The sequence below is a fragment of the Neophocaena asiaeorientalis genome, unplaced genomic scaffold (assembly GCF_003031525.2).
Source record: "Neophocaena asiaeorientalis asiaeorientalis breed wild unplaced genomic scaffold, Neophocaena_asiaeorientalis_V1.1 scaffold155, whole genome shotgun sequence".
Classification (NCBI taxonomy): Eukaryota; Metazoa; Chordata; class Mammalia; order Artiodactyla; family Phocoenidae; genus Neophocaena; species Neophocaena asiaeorientalis.
In genome coordinates, this window is record NW_020173040.1 from 3,544,843 (window position 1) to 3,561,326 (window position 16,484).

At 42.8% G+C, this 16,484-nt stretch overlaps 1 protein-coding gene across 1 annotated transcript in view; it reads left to right on the plus strand.

Moving 5' to 3' along the window:
• Positions 1–16,484, plus strand: part of ENTREP2 (endosomal transmembrane epsin interactor 2) — a 171,599-nt gene that overhangs the window by 100,206 nt on the left and 54,909 nt on the right. Inside the window, exon 4 of the mRNA XM_024742732.1 lies at positions 8,749–8,883. Within this exon, the coding sequence (XP_024598500.1) occupies positions 8,749–8,883 (135 nt within the window). The remainder of the gene's footprint in view (positions 1–8,748; positions 8,884–16,484) is intronic.

Sequence of the window (16,484 nt, forward strand, 5' to 3'; positions counted from 1 at the left end):
CACAGCCTAGAAGCTTGGGGGCCTCAGTGGGAAACGTGTGTGTTCTGACTGTTCGGCCCCAGGCCTCATTGGCCAGTTGTCCCCCATGCTTTGTCTGGGTCTGTCTTTTGTTTTGAGACTTCACAGATTCTGAGACTCTTGATTTGCTTTTCAAAGGACTCCACACATCCATGTTTCTGCAACGATTCTTTTATATATTCCTGTATTTTTATTGTTTTAATTTAGATGATCAGTCAAATATACTTTATCTTTAAAGACATACAGATGGCCAACAGGCACATGAAAAGATTCTCAATGTAACTAATTATTAGAGAAATGCTAATCAAAACTACAATGAGGTATCATCTAACACCAGGCAGAATAGCTATCATCAAAAAGTCTACAAATAATAAATGCTGGAGAGGGTGTGGAGAAAAGGGAACCCTCCTACACGGTTGGTGGGAATGTAAATTGGTACAGCCACTATGGAGAACAGTATGGAGGGTCCTCAAAAAACTAAAAAGAGAGTTGCCATATGATCCAGCAATCCCACTCCTGGGCGTATACCCAGACAAAACTATAATTCGAAGAGATATATGTACCCCAGTATTCAAAGCAGCACTGTTTACAATAGCCAAGACATGGAAACAACCTAAATGTCCATCGACAGATGAATGGATAAAGAAGATATATATATATCCAGTGGTACATATATACAACGGAATATTAGCCATAAAAAAGAATGAAATAATGCCATTTGCAGCAATATGGGTGGACCTAGAGATTATCTTACTAAGTGAAATAAGTCAGAAGGAGAAAGACAATATTATATGATACCACTTATATGTGGAATCTAAAATAGAGCACAAATGAGCATATCAACAAAACAGACTCATAGATAACAGACTGGTGGTTGCCAGGTGGGAGGGGGCCAGGGGAGGAATGGATTGGGCGTTTGGGGTTAGCAGATGCAAGCTATTATATATAGGATGCATAAACAACAAGGTCCTACTGTATAGCACTGGAACTATAGTCAATATCCTGTGATAAACCATAATGGAAAAGAATATGAAAAAGAATATATATGTGTAACTGAGCCACTTTGCTGGACAACAGAAATTAACGTAACGTAAATCAACTCTACGTCAATAAAAACAAAAAAAAAATTATCTTTTTATGTTTTTGAGACAACTGTAGATGAACAGCCTATTATGCTAGCACCCTTTATTAGCAAACTATCTTTTTCCTACTGCATTGAAATGCTTCTCATATACTGGATTCCTGTAGATTATCAGTCTAATTTTTGAAACTATTCTGTCCTTAGTCTATTTTTAAGCTGTTACCTTAGTGTTTTGATAATAGCATCTGGATAATTAATTTAATGTCTGTTAAGGCATCCACTCCTCCTATCATTCTTTTTCCAGTTTGGGGGGGATAATCTTGCACATTTATTATTCCAAATAGTCTTTAAAATACTTTTGCCCAGTTCTATCCACTCCACTGGGACTCTGCTTGGATACCCGCGCACCTGTGCGTCCCTGGGAAGGACCAGCATTTTCAGGATGTCACAGATTTCTACTTGGGAGCCGATTGTGCCCTCCACGGATTCAGGCCATATGTATCAGTCCAGGTCCTAAGTTGTGAAGAAACCAACTTGAGCTATTTTCCTCCTGAAGGAATTATTACAGGACCCTCAATAGCTCAGAATCTCCAGAATGGCCAGAAATCAAGTTTGGGGACTACAATGCCAGGAAAGGAGTGATGTCCAAAATCACACCAAGGAACTGCTTGCTCTGAGGGGGACCCTGTCATCACCCCTGGGCTTGTGGCTGACCCTGCTGACTGTGGGCTCTGGACGCTGCCCCTAGAACCCCAGATCCTGCCCTTCTGGAAGGAGCACATGTCTGCTACTTGCAGGGCCAGAGTGGAGCCAGTTCAGTGCAAGCCTCTTTGCATCCCAGGCTCCCACCTAGAGTCTCCTGCAGGCTTGTCATGTCCCGTGGTGGGGAGCCTGGGGCGTCTGCCTGCTCTCTCGCTGCAAGGTCGCCTGGGGAAGCCTTTCTGGTAAAAGCGGAAGACTCGTAACAAAGAGATTCCTCAAACTGGGAGGAGGGCTCAGTGGTAGCGGGCAGCCAGATAAAATGACACGCATCTCCTGTACCTGAATTTTTGCCATTTAATAGCATTTTATACATAGCTTCACGTAGGTCATTAAATTGTCGTGTTTAATTTCTAAGTATCTTATATTTGTTATTACTTTGAATAGAATATTTTTTTCTTTTTTTAATTGGTTGTTACTAGTATCGTATTTATTATAACCAATGTAACAAATACTCTTTAATTCCCATCATTTTTAGTATAGTCTCTTAGATTCTTTTAGATATTCAACCACATTTGAGAAGAAAGATAATTCCATCTTCTCCAGTATTTACACAGCTTACAGTATTTTCTTATTTTATTAAATTAGCTAGAGTTTCTAAAACAATTGTGTAGAATTGTGGTCATGGGTGTGGATAACTGTCTCATTCCTGATCTTAGTGGAATTGCCTCCAGTATTTCTCCAGTTCAAATGATGTTTGCTTTTGACATTTTCTTGATAAAAGCCTTGTCAAATTTAAGTTGTTTTCTCATATTCTTAATTGACTTTTAGTTTTTATTATGAATGCCTGCTAAATTTTATGCAGTGATCTTATGATATTTATTTATAGGATCACATGATTTTTCTCTTTTGATTTGTTGATGGAACAAATTTTCTTAATAGATTTACCACTGTTCTAGAATTCTGTTTCTAAAATGAACCTTGGGTATTTTTCAGGGTAACCTAGGCTTTGGAAACAAGTAAATACAGAATGTTTAACAGAACAAAGTTTTACTTCTCCCTTTGCTATGTGGCCAGCCAGGCCTGGGGCTGCAGCAATCAGAATGCACACATTGACCAATGAGGCTGCTAAGCTTCCAGGTTCTGGACGTGTTTTCAGGAGATGCTTTCTGAGTACAGAGCCAACCCTAAGGAAAGGGTAGCCAGAGACTGAGAAAGACAGCACTGAGACCATTTCAGTACCTGGCTGCCACCATACCTGAGTTCCAAACCTTGAACTCTGGTTTTGGTTTTATGAATCTACAAATTCCCTTTCTTGTTTAAGGCATTTTGACTTGGGTTGTATAGTTCTCATTCAAGATTCCTTTTTAATACAGCCATGGAATATAATTCCTTTAATATAGCATTGGATTCAATTAGCCAGTTTTTTGCTTAGAATATTTGTGGGGTTTTTTTTTTTTTTAATTGAAAGGAGAAATTGGCCTTTTGGTTTGTTAGTGGGGGTGGGGAGCTTTTGTTTTTTCTTTTCAGAATTGCTGGTAAGGCTTTGCTAGCTTTATAAGGTAACTGTGGTGTTTTCTTCCTTGTCTCTTGGTCTGAAATTGTTTTAAAACATAGTAATTATCTTTTCATTAAAGGTCAGAGTGAACTCAGCCTGAAATGCCATATTGGACTTTCCAGTCTCTTATGGTTATTGATCTTTAGGTTTACTGCATCTTATGGACTCAGTATCATAGTTTTATTTTGCTAGGAAGTTATCCATGTCCTCTAGATTTTCAAATTTATGGCTGTAGAGCTGCCCATATTCTTTTAATCTCTACTATATTTATAGTTAAATCTCCTTTCTCATTCCTAGAGTTGTTTACTTTGGCTTTCTTTTTCAAAAATCAATCCTACCAAGGATTTGCATTATTATTTTTTTTTTTTTTGGTCTGTTCAAGAATCATCATTAGGCTTTATTCGTCCTAATACCTTTATTTCTATTCCATTAGTTTCACTTTTTATGTTTGTTAAATTTCTTTTTTTCTGTTTTCTATTATTTTGTTTTCATTCTTTTCCTAATTTAAGTTTTACATTTCATTTACTTTCAAGCAAGCCCATCCGTTTTTAACTTTTTCTATTGAGAAATACAAAACACATATGGGAAAGTGCACAACAGAAAAATGTGTAGCTTAGCAATTTATCAAGAGTCAAATAACCGTGTGACCTCTACTGAAGTCTAGAAATAAAGTGTCCCCAGCATCCCAAAGCCCTCCTTATGTACTCCCAGTTCACTGCCTCTCCACCCCCCCAAAGATAATCACTCTGCTAATCTTTATGATATTCACATCTTTAATTTTCTAAACAATTGTACCAGCTATGCATGCACCTCTGAACAGTATAGTTTAATTTTGTCTTTTTGGTTTTTTTTTTTTTTTGCGGTAGGCGGGCCTCTCACTGTTGTGGCCTCTCCCGTTGCGGGGCACAGGCTCAGCGGCCATGGCTCACGGGACCAGCCGCTCCGCGGCATGTGGGATCTTCCCGGACCGGGGCACGAACCCGTGTCCCCTGCATCGGCAGGCGGACTCACAACCACTGCGCCACCAGGGAAGCCCTTGTCTGGTTTTTTGAACTTCATTTCAGTAGAAGTCTTTCTTTTGTATCTGGCTTCCTGTGCTCAACATGCTGTGCGGTATACTCGTGTGGCATGTTGCTGTATTTATGTTCATTGCTTTATAATATTGCATGGTATGAATATAAAACAGTTTATTCATCCATTCTGCATTTGATGGACATTGAGCTCTTTCCTGTGTGAAGCTGTTTTAAGTAATGTTGCTATGAACTTTCCAGTACATGTTTTTTGTAACCATTGCATGCATATCTGTTGGATATAGTCCTAGGATGGATCTGTTGGGTATTATGTTAGATTGAGGCGCAATCTTTAACTTAAGTAGATAACGCCAAGCTGTTTTCCAGCATTTCTGTCTCAGTTCACACCCCACAGAAGTGTATGCATTCCTGTTGCTTCACATCCTTATCCTCACTTGGTTTTGTCTATTGTCATTATTCTTCAGTTTTAGCGATTCTGATGGGGATGTAATGACATCTCACTTTATTTTGATTTCTGTTTCTCAGAGTACTATTGTGGTGGGGCTCAATATCGCATGTTTCATAGGGGTTGTTTGTCTTTTTCTGAATATTTAAGACAGAACTTTTTGTTTGTTTTGGATGTAAGTCATCTGTCACTTACATGTGATGCAAAATCTCCTATTTTTACTCTCTTATGGGTATTGTTTGATGAAAAAAATTTTAATTACAAATAGTCAAACACATGAGTCATTTGTTCATTCTTAACACATTTTGAGCCATGTTTAAGAAGTGTTTCCTTATCCCAGGGTCATGAGGATATTCTCCTATCTTACCTTCTCACAGTTTTATTGTTTGGACCTTCATGTATTCATTTATAATCCATGATAAAAATGCTTTAAAGAACATATATGTTTAATTAGGTCCTATTTGTTTATTTTTGTTTTTATTTCCATTACTCTAGGAGATGGATCCAAAAAAATATTGCTACGATTTATGTCAAAGAGTGTTCTGCCTATGTTTTCCTCTAGGAGGTTTATAGTATCTGATTTTACATTTAGGTCTTTAATCCACTTTGAGTTTATTTTTGTGTATGGTGTTAGAGAATGTTCTAATTTCATTCTTTTACATGTAGCTGTCCAGTTTTCCCAGCACCACTTATTGAAGAGGCTGTCTTTTCTCCATTGTATATTCTTGCCTCCTTTGTCGTAGATTAGTTGACCATAGGTGCATGGGTTTATTTCTGGACTTTCTATCCTATTTCATTGATCTGTATTTCTGCTTTTGTGCCAGTACCATACTGTTTTGATGACTGTAGCTTTGTAGTATAGTCTGAAGTCAGGGAGCCTGATTCTTCCACCACTGTTTTTCATTCTCAAGATTGTTCTTGCTATTTGAGGTCATTTGTGTTTCCATACAAATTAAAAATTTATTTTGTTCTAGTTCTGTGAAAACTGCCATTGGTAATTTGATAGGGATTGCATTGAATCTGTAGATTGTCTTGGGTAGTATAGTCATTTTCACAGTGTTGATTCTTCCAATCCAAGAACAGGGTATATCTCTCCATCTATTTTTATGGTTTTCTGCCTCCATCTCTCTATTGTTCAGGCAAAGGTAGTTTGGGTAAACATGTGGGTACTGGAAACCACATCACTGCCTGTATAGAGCACGCTGACATTATACAGGAGGGAGTGAAAGTCGTGCACACAACCTGGCCTCTGAAATGTTCTCATCCATTTCACAGCTGTCCCCAGGCTCTGCAGGCCACTGGGAGCCCATGGTTCCCTGTCACTCCAATACCGTCTCTGTCCCCATAGCCAGCCCCTTCCCATACTGTCTTACTCCTGCTTCAGACAAGAGATAAATCAACCCCTAGAAATTTCATGTAGTTAAGCCTCCAATTCCAGAATAAATATTTTCTAGCAAAGAGGACCAGAAATAAAGTTCCATACAGGGATTTCAGCAATTTTGTTTCCTGTTTACTCTTGTTGTAAATCTCAGTGCCTTAAACAGTGGGCTGAGGGCGGGTGTGTAAGACACCTGGGGAGAAGGCCAAGAAGAGGCCCCTGCCCCGGGCTGCCTCAGGGGGGAATCGGTAGCCTCAGCTCCCCAGAGCTGGGCCTTGTCAAAGATGGACAGAGCTCTACCTCAAAGTGGTGAGGACAGGTTTTCATTAGAAGTAGAATGTGGAAGTTGGGAGGAGAGTTGAGTGTGTGCTTGAACTCGACTTCAGTTTGCACAGAGGTGACCAGGCATGTTAAAGGAAGGGTGAGGGAGTGGGGGTGGCGGGGAGTGGGTCCTCAGTAGAGTCAGGGAAGTGGAAAATCACAACGGGTTAGCAGGGTCCATGCGAAGATGCCCGCTGTCTGTGCCAGCTGCTGGCAGTCACCGGAGACAGGCTCCCCTCCCACACAGGCTGGCACATGGGCCCTCTCCCGAGGCTGGGAAAAGCAGCCAGTTCTCCTGGCAGCCTTGGGCTTTCTCAGGCAGGCACTTTTGGGGGGGTCAAGTCCTGTAGGGATGTTGCCTTGAGCTGTTAGAGCTTGTTTGTGTTTTCAGGCCTTTATAGGCCATGGTTGAGGCCTTGTGGGGAAGAGGGCTCGGGGGAGCCTGGGCAGAGTTTGACCAAGAGAGAGCCTGTCCACCAGCCTCCCTCCGGCCTCCGTTCTGGGTGGTGCCGCCCCTGCTCCCCTCCCATCCCCCTCAGGTCCAGGATGCTCTGAGGCAGAGTGGTCTTCTCCCTGAGCACATGCCCAGCTCTGATGGCCAGGGTCCACCCGGCACCCAAGGCTGGGGACCTCAGAACCCCCAATGGGCAGGGGCACCTGGGGTGAACTTTGACCTTTTTTTTTAAACCTTTGTTTTACCGTTTAACAGTTTTACCTTTTCCCTCGTTACCTTTTAAAACTTGGTCTCGAGAATCATAACCCTTCTTTTCCAGCTTTTTGAGACCAGAAATAAACATTGTCAATGACATGACCGTGGAGATTTCAGTGGCCAGAGAGCCACGGCCGCTCACCTTGGTCTGGCCCATGCCTCTCTACCAACGGCGGCCCTGACACTGCTGGGCAGCGGGCCCTGTGGACCTCCAGGGTTGGGTGCGGGGTCAGGTGTGGGCTGCACTATTTCCCGGAGTGTTGTATGGGGGTGTTGTTATGGCTCCTTTAGCTGGGCTTCAGCCCTGGAGCCTGGAGACATCTCTAAAAGCATGAGCATCTCTAAAGGCAGCTTTCGCAGCCCCTCCTGCCGTAGGTGGGTGGCTGTGGCAGGGGACAGTGGTTTGTGCGGACACTGCCCTCCTCCCCCTGCCTCCCGTCCTGCCCCCGAGGCCTGCGCGCAGATTTGGAGACTCGCTAACGAGCGGTCCTGGACACACAAGGTCCCCCCCACTCACTCAAACGTGTAGTAATTCAGATACATAAATTATAAATGATTTGAGAAGACTGAATGAAAAGGGCAAAGATGAGGCATAAAATAGGTAAAGGATAAACTATCTAGAGGTTTAAAATAGATGAAAATTTGGCCATGGACGATGCCCTTGACCTATGGCTGTCCCTCTTTTAGTTCACTTTTCCAGTAAGCCCAAGGCTGTGAACAGTTGGGTGCGTGTGTGACAACCCGACCAGGACTGGAGCTGGGTGGGGACAACCGTGTGCGTGTGCAGTGCAGTGATTTCTCTCTCATTCCTGCAGCCAGGTCAGGGCAGGTCCACTTCAAGCTGCAGGTCCGGCTCAGGTGTGCTCTGTGGCTCTCCTCCTGGGCTCCAGGCTTTTAAAAACACTTGAACTGCATTTTTTCTTTCCATAGTCTTTCATTTTCCCAGGCGTTTTTATTCATTCAGCTCGTATGGAAGGCCCACACCTCCTGGGCGTTGTGAACATTGTAATGGTTAAGTGGCAGCTGCCCTTGGGGGCACACAGACACGAGTCACTGCTGCTGAAAAAGTGAGTCTTCAGCAGGGGAGAAGCAAGCAACTCCCGAGAGGGAAACCAGACAAGGCCTCAGGGATGGCGCTGGAGTTGGGTCTTGACGATGAGTAGGACTTTGCTAGGCCATGAAGGGAGACAGGAGCTGCTGACCGTGGGAACAGAGTGTATGTTATCACAGACATGTGATAATGTCTCCATGCTCAACTTCATGTAATTTTCTGTAACTTTATAGCTTAGGTTTCTTCAAATTTATTTTTTTATTAATTGCTTTTAAAATAGACATTTTAAATAATTCCTAATAGTGTTTCTGATGTCTTTTGTCTATTAAAAAAATCATCTTGGCTTTATTATTTAAAGAAAACGAGATGAGATGCTTGTCACATGGTGTTCTTAAGCGTGTGTGTAGCTCAAGCACGTGCCCGGTTTTAACCGTGAGCTCTGTGTACTCCTGTCTAGATTAAGTTCGACAGCGTCGAGGTGTGTGTCTGCTGTGAGATGCAGCATCAGTCGTCGGGCTGCAGCAACCTTGGAGAGACATTGAAGCTGAACCCGCTGAGGGAGGACTGCAACACCGTGCGGCTGACCTTAAAGGTGACCCAGGCTCCTCTGCTTCTGCCTCCCATCCCATCCTTGCGACGTCTCGACATATCATAGGAAGGTTTTATTAACTGCGTTCCTTTCAGTTCTTAGTTCATCCAGCTGGGTCACATGCAGCAGGGAGTATCTTTCCAGAGAGCGTTTTAAACCATTAGAGATTTCCACTTTAAAGGTTTCACTTTCTCGGTTTTCCATTTCCACCATTTCACTCTCTGACTCCCACATCTGTGAAGCAGGGCTGAATGGTTAAAAGAGGTTGTTGCAGATGTGGATGTGATGCGTGCCACTGCTTTTCCAACATTTTTTTAAAATTTATTTATTTTTGGCTGCTCTGGGTCTTTGTTGCTGCATGCAGGCTTTCTCTAGTTGCCGCGAGTGGGAGCTACTCTTTGTTGCGGTGCGTGAGCTTCTCACTGTGGTGGCTTCTCTTGTTGCAGAGCTCGGGCTCTAGGCACACGGGCTTCAGTAGTTGTGGCTCGTGGGCTCAGTAGTTGTGGCTCGCAGGCTCAGTAGCTGTGGTGTGTGGGCTCTAGAGCTCAGGCTGAGTAGTTGTGCCACATGGGCTTAGTTGCTCCACGGCATCTGGGATCTTCCCGGACCAGGGCTCGAACCTGTGTCCCCTGCACTGGCAGGTGGATGCTCGACCACTGTGCCACCAGGGAAGTCCCTCCAACATTTTTTTAACTGAAGTATAGTTGATTTACAATGTTGTGTTAATTACTGCTGTACAGCAAAGTGACTCAGTTATACATACATTCTTTTACTGTATTCTTTTCCATTATGGTTTATCCCAGGAAGTTGGATATAGTTCTCTGTGCTATACAGTAGGACCTTGTTGTTTATCCATCGTATATATAAGGATTGGGAGTTTAGGGTTCGCCTCTGATAACCCCAATCTCCCAATCCTTCCCTCTCCCACCCTCCTCCCCCTAGGCAACCACCAGTCTGTTCTCTATGCCTGTGAATCTGTTTCTGTTTTGTAGATAGGTTCATCTGTGTCATATTTTAGATTCTACATATAAGTGATATCATATGATATTTGTCTTTCTGACTTATTTCACTTAGTATGATAATCTCTCGGTCCATCCGTGTTGCTGCAAATGGCATTATTTTGTTCTTTTTTATGGCTGAGCCAACATTTTTGCTATTCCATCATCAGGGGACAGGTGGGTACTTATTTCGCCTTTTTAAAGATATTTGGAGCAAGAAATTTTATAGTCTCCCATGGCAATCTATTCTTATGTACAGCATCTGATTTCTCTTTAATGACATGGAAAATTGTTTATATCACTTCTTTCTTTTTCTTCCTACAAGTTTTTCCTACTCCTGAAAATTAACATTGGCCGCTTAAAAACGTGTATGAACAATGAACCCAATTCTTCTCTTTTCCCTGAAACTAAACTGCTAAACATTTTTTGAAAGATGCAGCTACGGTCCAAGCAGCTCTTGGTGGGTGGTAAAATGGTATTTACGGTATACAGGGAGCCCTGTAGTACATACGTGTGCAAGGGTTGCAGTGTGTGGGGATCTGGAGGCTCCAGAGAGCCACGCTGGCACCTGGGAGAATGGAGAGCAGTGTCGCCGTCTGGAACGGGGGCCTGTGGTTCGTCCTCCATGGGTGTCATTTCAAATACTGGCAATGGTGAACCAGCAGGTCTGGGGAACTCCCTGTGAACTCCAGTGCCCTGGGAAGCTGGCTGGCAAACGAGCAGTGGCTACAGAGATAGAGGATGTGCCTGAGGCCCCCAGCACCTCCCTGTTTCACAGGGAGGGTGGTCCCCACTCATTGGTCCCAGCAGCCCACCAGAGTGACAGATCCAGGGGGTTGGAGGAAGCCAGAAGGCAGCAATCAAGGGCCCATCCTCTTGGTCACAAGGTGTTCCTTGCTGTCTCACGTTGAGTATGGCCACGGCTTCTATCTTAATAGCTCCTGGGGATGCTCAGCGTCATCCCACCAGCGTCGGCCATGCTCACTCTGATCTCATTCTGCCTACTCCTAAGTCTTCGGCTCAGCCCGGGCACCGTTTCTTTCCGTATTTGAAAAACGTCACAAGACAATAGGTCGTTATAATGACAGTGCAACCCCTACCCCCCAGAAGAAGCTGGCACACCCCCAGGGCATCTTGCAATGCTGCAGACTGCCTGGGTGTGCAGATGTGGTGAAGTGATCTGGTCACACCCCTCTCCCCGGTGGATGGATTGGAGGTATCTGGCCTGCTCCCCCAAGGCCTGGAGTTCCTAACGCTGCACTCAGGGGGCCCCTCCAGCCCCTGAGGAGGTGACCTTGGCTTGAACAGTGAGGATGGTGTGGGGTCAACAGCGCTCCCTCGAAGAATGCAGCCGGGCCTGGGGGAGCTTGCTGTCCACCCTCGTCCACTGTTCTGGTGTCCTGATGAGAAGGCCATGAGGGATAGGGTGGCTTGAATGGAATGGAGTGAAGGACACTGAAGATGTTCCAGCCAAGCTGGGAGCCTCGTTGAATGGCTCATCCCCACGGATGTTCGCGTTGCCTGGGACAATGGTAAGAGCTGAAGGAAAAGAAAGACTGCACCAAACTTCTCAATGAATTTGTTTCCAAAATGTAAGTAGAGGTAGTGCTGGTGGCGTGAGGCCCAGAGGAGGTAGGATTTATGACTGAGGTGGAAAGAGCAGCAGTTTGCAAACGAAGCGACCAACAAGGGATTAATTTCCAAAATATACACACAGCTCATGCAGCTCAATATCAAAAAACAAACAACCCCATCAAAAACTGGGCAGAAGATCTAAATACACATTTCTCCAAAGAAGACATACAGGTGGCCAAAAAGCACATGAAAAGATTAGATCACTAATCATTAGAGAAATGCAAATCAAAACTACAATGAGGTATCACCTCATATCAGTCAGAATGGCCATCATCAAAAAGTCTATACATAATAAGTGCTGGAGAGTGTGTGGAGAAAAGGGAACCTACACTGCTGGTGGGAATGTAAATTGGTGCAGCCACTATGGAGAACAGTATGGAGGTTCCTTAAATAACTAAAAATAGAACTACCATATGACCCAGCAATCCCACTCCTAGGGCATATATCTGGAGAAAACCATAATTTGAAAAGATACATGCACCCCTATGTTCATAGCAGCACTATTTACAATAGCCAAGACATGGAAGCAACCTAAATGTCCATTGATACATGAATGAATAAAGAAGATGTGGTACATATATACAACAGAATATTACTCAGCCATAAAAAAGGAATGAAATAATGCCATTTGCAGCAACATGGATGGACCTAGAGATTATCATACTGAGTGGAGTAAGTCAGACAGAGGAAGACAAGTATCATATGATATCACTTATATGTGGAATCATTAAAAATATGATACAATTGAACTTCTTTACAAAACAGAAACAGACTCACAGACATAGAAAACAAACCTATGGTTAGCAAAGGGGAAATGTGGGATGGGGGGTATAAATTAGGACTTTGGGATTAACATATATACATTATATATATAAAATAATCATAAAATAGATAAAATAGATAATCAACAAGGACCTACTGTACAGCACAGGGAACCCTACGCAATGTTCTGTAATAACCTGTATGGGAAAAGAATCTGAGAACAAATGGATATATGTATATGTATAACTGAAGCACTTTGCTGTACACCTGAAACGAACACAGCATTATAAATCAACTGTACTCCAGCATAAAATAAAAAATTAAATTTAGAAAAAGAGCAGGAGTGACCAGCCTGCCCCTGCCCTCCAGCCGAGGGCCTGGAAAGGGAGCAATGGCTCTGGGGGAAGCTGAGATTCATCCAAGATCAGGAAGACAAGGGACTCTTAGAAGTAAGAGTTTGTTTACTGCTGTCCTCTAACTTTGTTTTTTGTTTTCCAAAATTGTCTTGGTTATCCTAGTTCCTTTGTATTTCCATATAAATTGTGGAATCAACATTTCAATTTCTACAGAAATCCTGCTGGAATTTTGATTGAGATCGCACTGAATGTATACATCAACTTGGAGAGAACGGATATATTCATGGTTTAGCTCTCCATTTATTTAGGTCTTCTTTGATTTCATCAGTGTTTCTTTTTTTCCATCAGTGTTGTGTAGTTTTTAGTATATAGAGCATAACATTTTATAATATGTATGCTTAGAGTATTAATGTGTACAGGTGCTCTTTTAATGGTACTTAAATTTTTTTAAATTGTCTTTTGTTCATTCATATATAGAAATTTGATTTTTGTTACTGAGCTTGTATCCTGTGATTTGCTAAACTTACCTACTAGTTCTAGTAGCTCTTTTATAGATTCTTTTGGATTTTCTATGGAGGCAATCATGTGCTATTGATTACCAGAAAGATGCCATCTTACATCTTCTTTTCCCATCTGGTTGCCTCTGATTCTTCTTCCTTGCCTATTGCACTGACTAGAATCTCCAGCAGTGTCAGATAGAAGTAGTGAGAGCGTACATGCTTGCCTTGTTCCTGATTCTAGGGATTACGTGTGTTGTTAGCTCTGAGTTTTTTATAGATGTACACTATCTGGTTGTGGAAGTTGCCTACTATTCCTAGTTTTCTGAGAGTTTTTATCATGGTGGATGTTGGTTTTGTCAAAGTACCTTCTGCGTCTACTTAGATGTTCATATACTTTGTCTTCTTTATTCTACTAATGTGGTGAATCACGTTGGGTTTTTTTTATTGAGGTATAGTTGATTTACAATGTTATGTTAGTTTCAGGTGTACAGCAAAGTGACTTACTTATACATACATCTATATCTATTCTTTTTCAGATTATTTTCCATTATAGGTTATTACAAGATATTACGTGTAGCCCCCTGTGCTATACAGTAGGACCTTGTTGGTTATCTATTTTATGTAGAGTAGTGTGTATATGTTAATCCCAAACTTCTAATTTATCCCTCCCCCTCTTCCCTTTTGGTAATCATAAGTTTGCTTTCTATGTCTGTGAGTTTATTTCTCTTTTGCATATGAGTTCATCTGTATCGTTTTTTATAGATTCCACATATAAGCAATATCATATGATATTTGTCTTTCTTTGAATGGTGAACCAGCCTTGCATTCCCCAAAATCAACCCCACATGGTAAGTCTTTCCTCAGCTCTGTCGAGTCTTCTGGTGACCCTGTGGTTTCTGTGACTGTGCTTTTCATTTCTACCATTTCCATTTGATTCTTACGTGTAGCTTCCATCTCTCTGCTAAGTTCCCTATATGCTCTGGTCCACCTTTTCCACTAGAACTTGTTTGACAGCATCGGCCCCAGGTAAGCACGTCCTCCTATCTCTCCGTAGAGGTGTCTGTCTCTCCTTGGCATTTGGATTAGCTGGTTGCCCTGCGACCTCAGCTGTCAGATGGGATCAACTTAAGATGTGAATTTGCAGAGTGTCCAGTGTCTTATTTTTTTTGTAATGGTGGGGTGAATGCTCTTTTTAGCTGTCTGCATCCTAAGCAGAACTGGGAGGTATTATCCATAATGACCTCCCTGGTATAGAATTTTTGAGGAGCACATTTACCCCCTACGGGTTTATAGATGGTGTGCCATTCTCTTTTGACATCGAATATTGCTATAGAGAAAGATCTTATATCAGCATAATGCTCTCTCCTTTTTTGGTATGTGGTAGTCATCAGTGTTGTTTAAAAATATTTTTAACTCTCCAAGTTCCCCTAGACCTAGTCCTAGTGCCCTTTTGGGTGCCTGGAGCCACGTGAGTGGAACGTACATGGATCACTTTTCCAAGGCCGAGTGTGTACCTGTGGTGTGAGATTCTCCGGGGCTCTCTTTCCCTCTAGCACAGTAACTGGCAAATCATAAGTGGTGGCTGCACCATCAGCCTGGGTCCCTACCATGGGCAGAGACCCCATAACTCACCCACAAGTACCCACAATGGACACATGGCATGAATGAGAAATAAACCTCTGTTGTCTTAACCCACTGAGACTTGGGGGATGTTTGTTACCGCAGCGTAACCTAGCCCAGCCTGTCCGATACAAGGCAACATGGTTTCGGTCCTATGTCAATGGTGTTTTTAAATGATCAAGTCCATTAATTTCACTATGATATGTCTTGACACTGATCAGTCCTTCTCAAATTTCCATGGTCCACAGTGCACCTTTCAGCCTGTGAGTTTGCATCTTGCTTTATTTCAGAAAAACTTTCTTGAACTATGCATTTTAATTTTTTTTTCTGTTCTCTTAGTTTGAGGGTAACTGTGCCTTCCTTGGACCACCCTGACCTTTCATCACTATCACTTTTTTCTCTAGTTTTTACAACTCTTTCTTTTCCACCTCACTTTGCTCCATTTTCCTAAAGCCTCTCCCCCTCGCCTTGTTCTCTGCAGTGACTGTTATCTTTGTGCTCTGCTTCCGACGTGATCTCGGGTTTGGGCAGCTCACCTCTCAGTCTGTTTCTTTGTCGTTTATTCCTTGAGCCTTTGTGTCTCTACTTTTAGATCTTAGACTGAGCGGCCACCTTCTCAGTTTGGTCCCAGCCTTCCCCCAAGGATGTCTGTAGCTAGTTAATTACACGGGGGTGGGGGGAAGTTTCCATGTATTTTATCCCTTTCTTAGATCTTTTCTGAGGTCCATGGATACTTCAAAGCACTAGAGGCAAGTCCTAACCCCTATCAAGCATCGTGCTCTATTTAAATAGGCTTTAGCGTAATTAAGGTTTTGTATTTCCTCTTCATAAATATAGGTACTTCTTCCTCTGAGATTCATGTAGATCCAAGTACCACATTCTCTAGTTTTCTTGTAATTAGTCGTGCACTCTTTTTTTTTTAATTGACGTATACTTGGTTTCCAATGTTATGTTAATTTCTGCCGTACAGCAGAGTGATTCGGTTGTACATATATGTATCTTCTTTTTCATGTTCTTTTCCATTATGGTTTATTACAGGATATTGACTACAGCTCCCTGTGCCGTGCAGTAGAGCGTGTTGTTTATCTATTTTATACACAGTAGTGTGCGTTGTGCAGTCATTTTAAATATGCTCATTACGCTTAAAGTCATGCAAGCCAGGTTGTGCTCGGTGACTCACCCGCTGTGAAGGGACCTGGGGTGGCTTCTCCATGTTGAAACTCTCGGAACGCATTGGGGTGGCAGGAGGCACGTGGGGAAGGGCAGGCCTGCCCCTCCGTGGAGCACATTTCCTTGGGAGCCAGAGGAAAGGCACGAACGGGCATGTCACTTTGATTAGTTTCCCTTGCCTGCTGTTTTGATCAGCAATTAGAGTGGGTTTGTTGGTCCTTTAATAGTCTGACTTGAGGCTCTAGTTATCTGATTAGTGATGTTCCCTGCCTTAAATTTCCATATTAGATGATGGATTATTCATACTTTGTATCTAATGAACTCAGTTTGTGCCCAGGAAATCCCGTATAATTGGTTTGGGAATCAACACTCTTTGGATTTGAGGTGTGTTTGAATTAACTGATGGTGACTTAGTGAGATTGGTCTGATTTCTTCCTGACCTTCACACCACCCTCCCCCCACCACTCCCGATATCTGGAAGGTTGTGCAGGCATAATCCACCGTCAGGGAAAACAAGCAGAAACTGGTCTTCTTCCTGGCTGATACGGAGTCTAACTGGAACC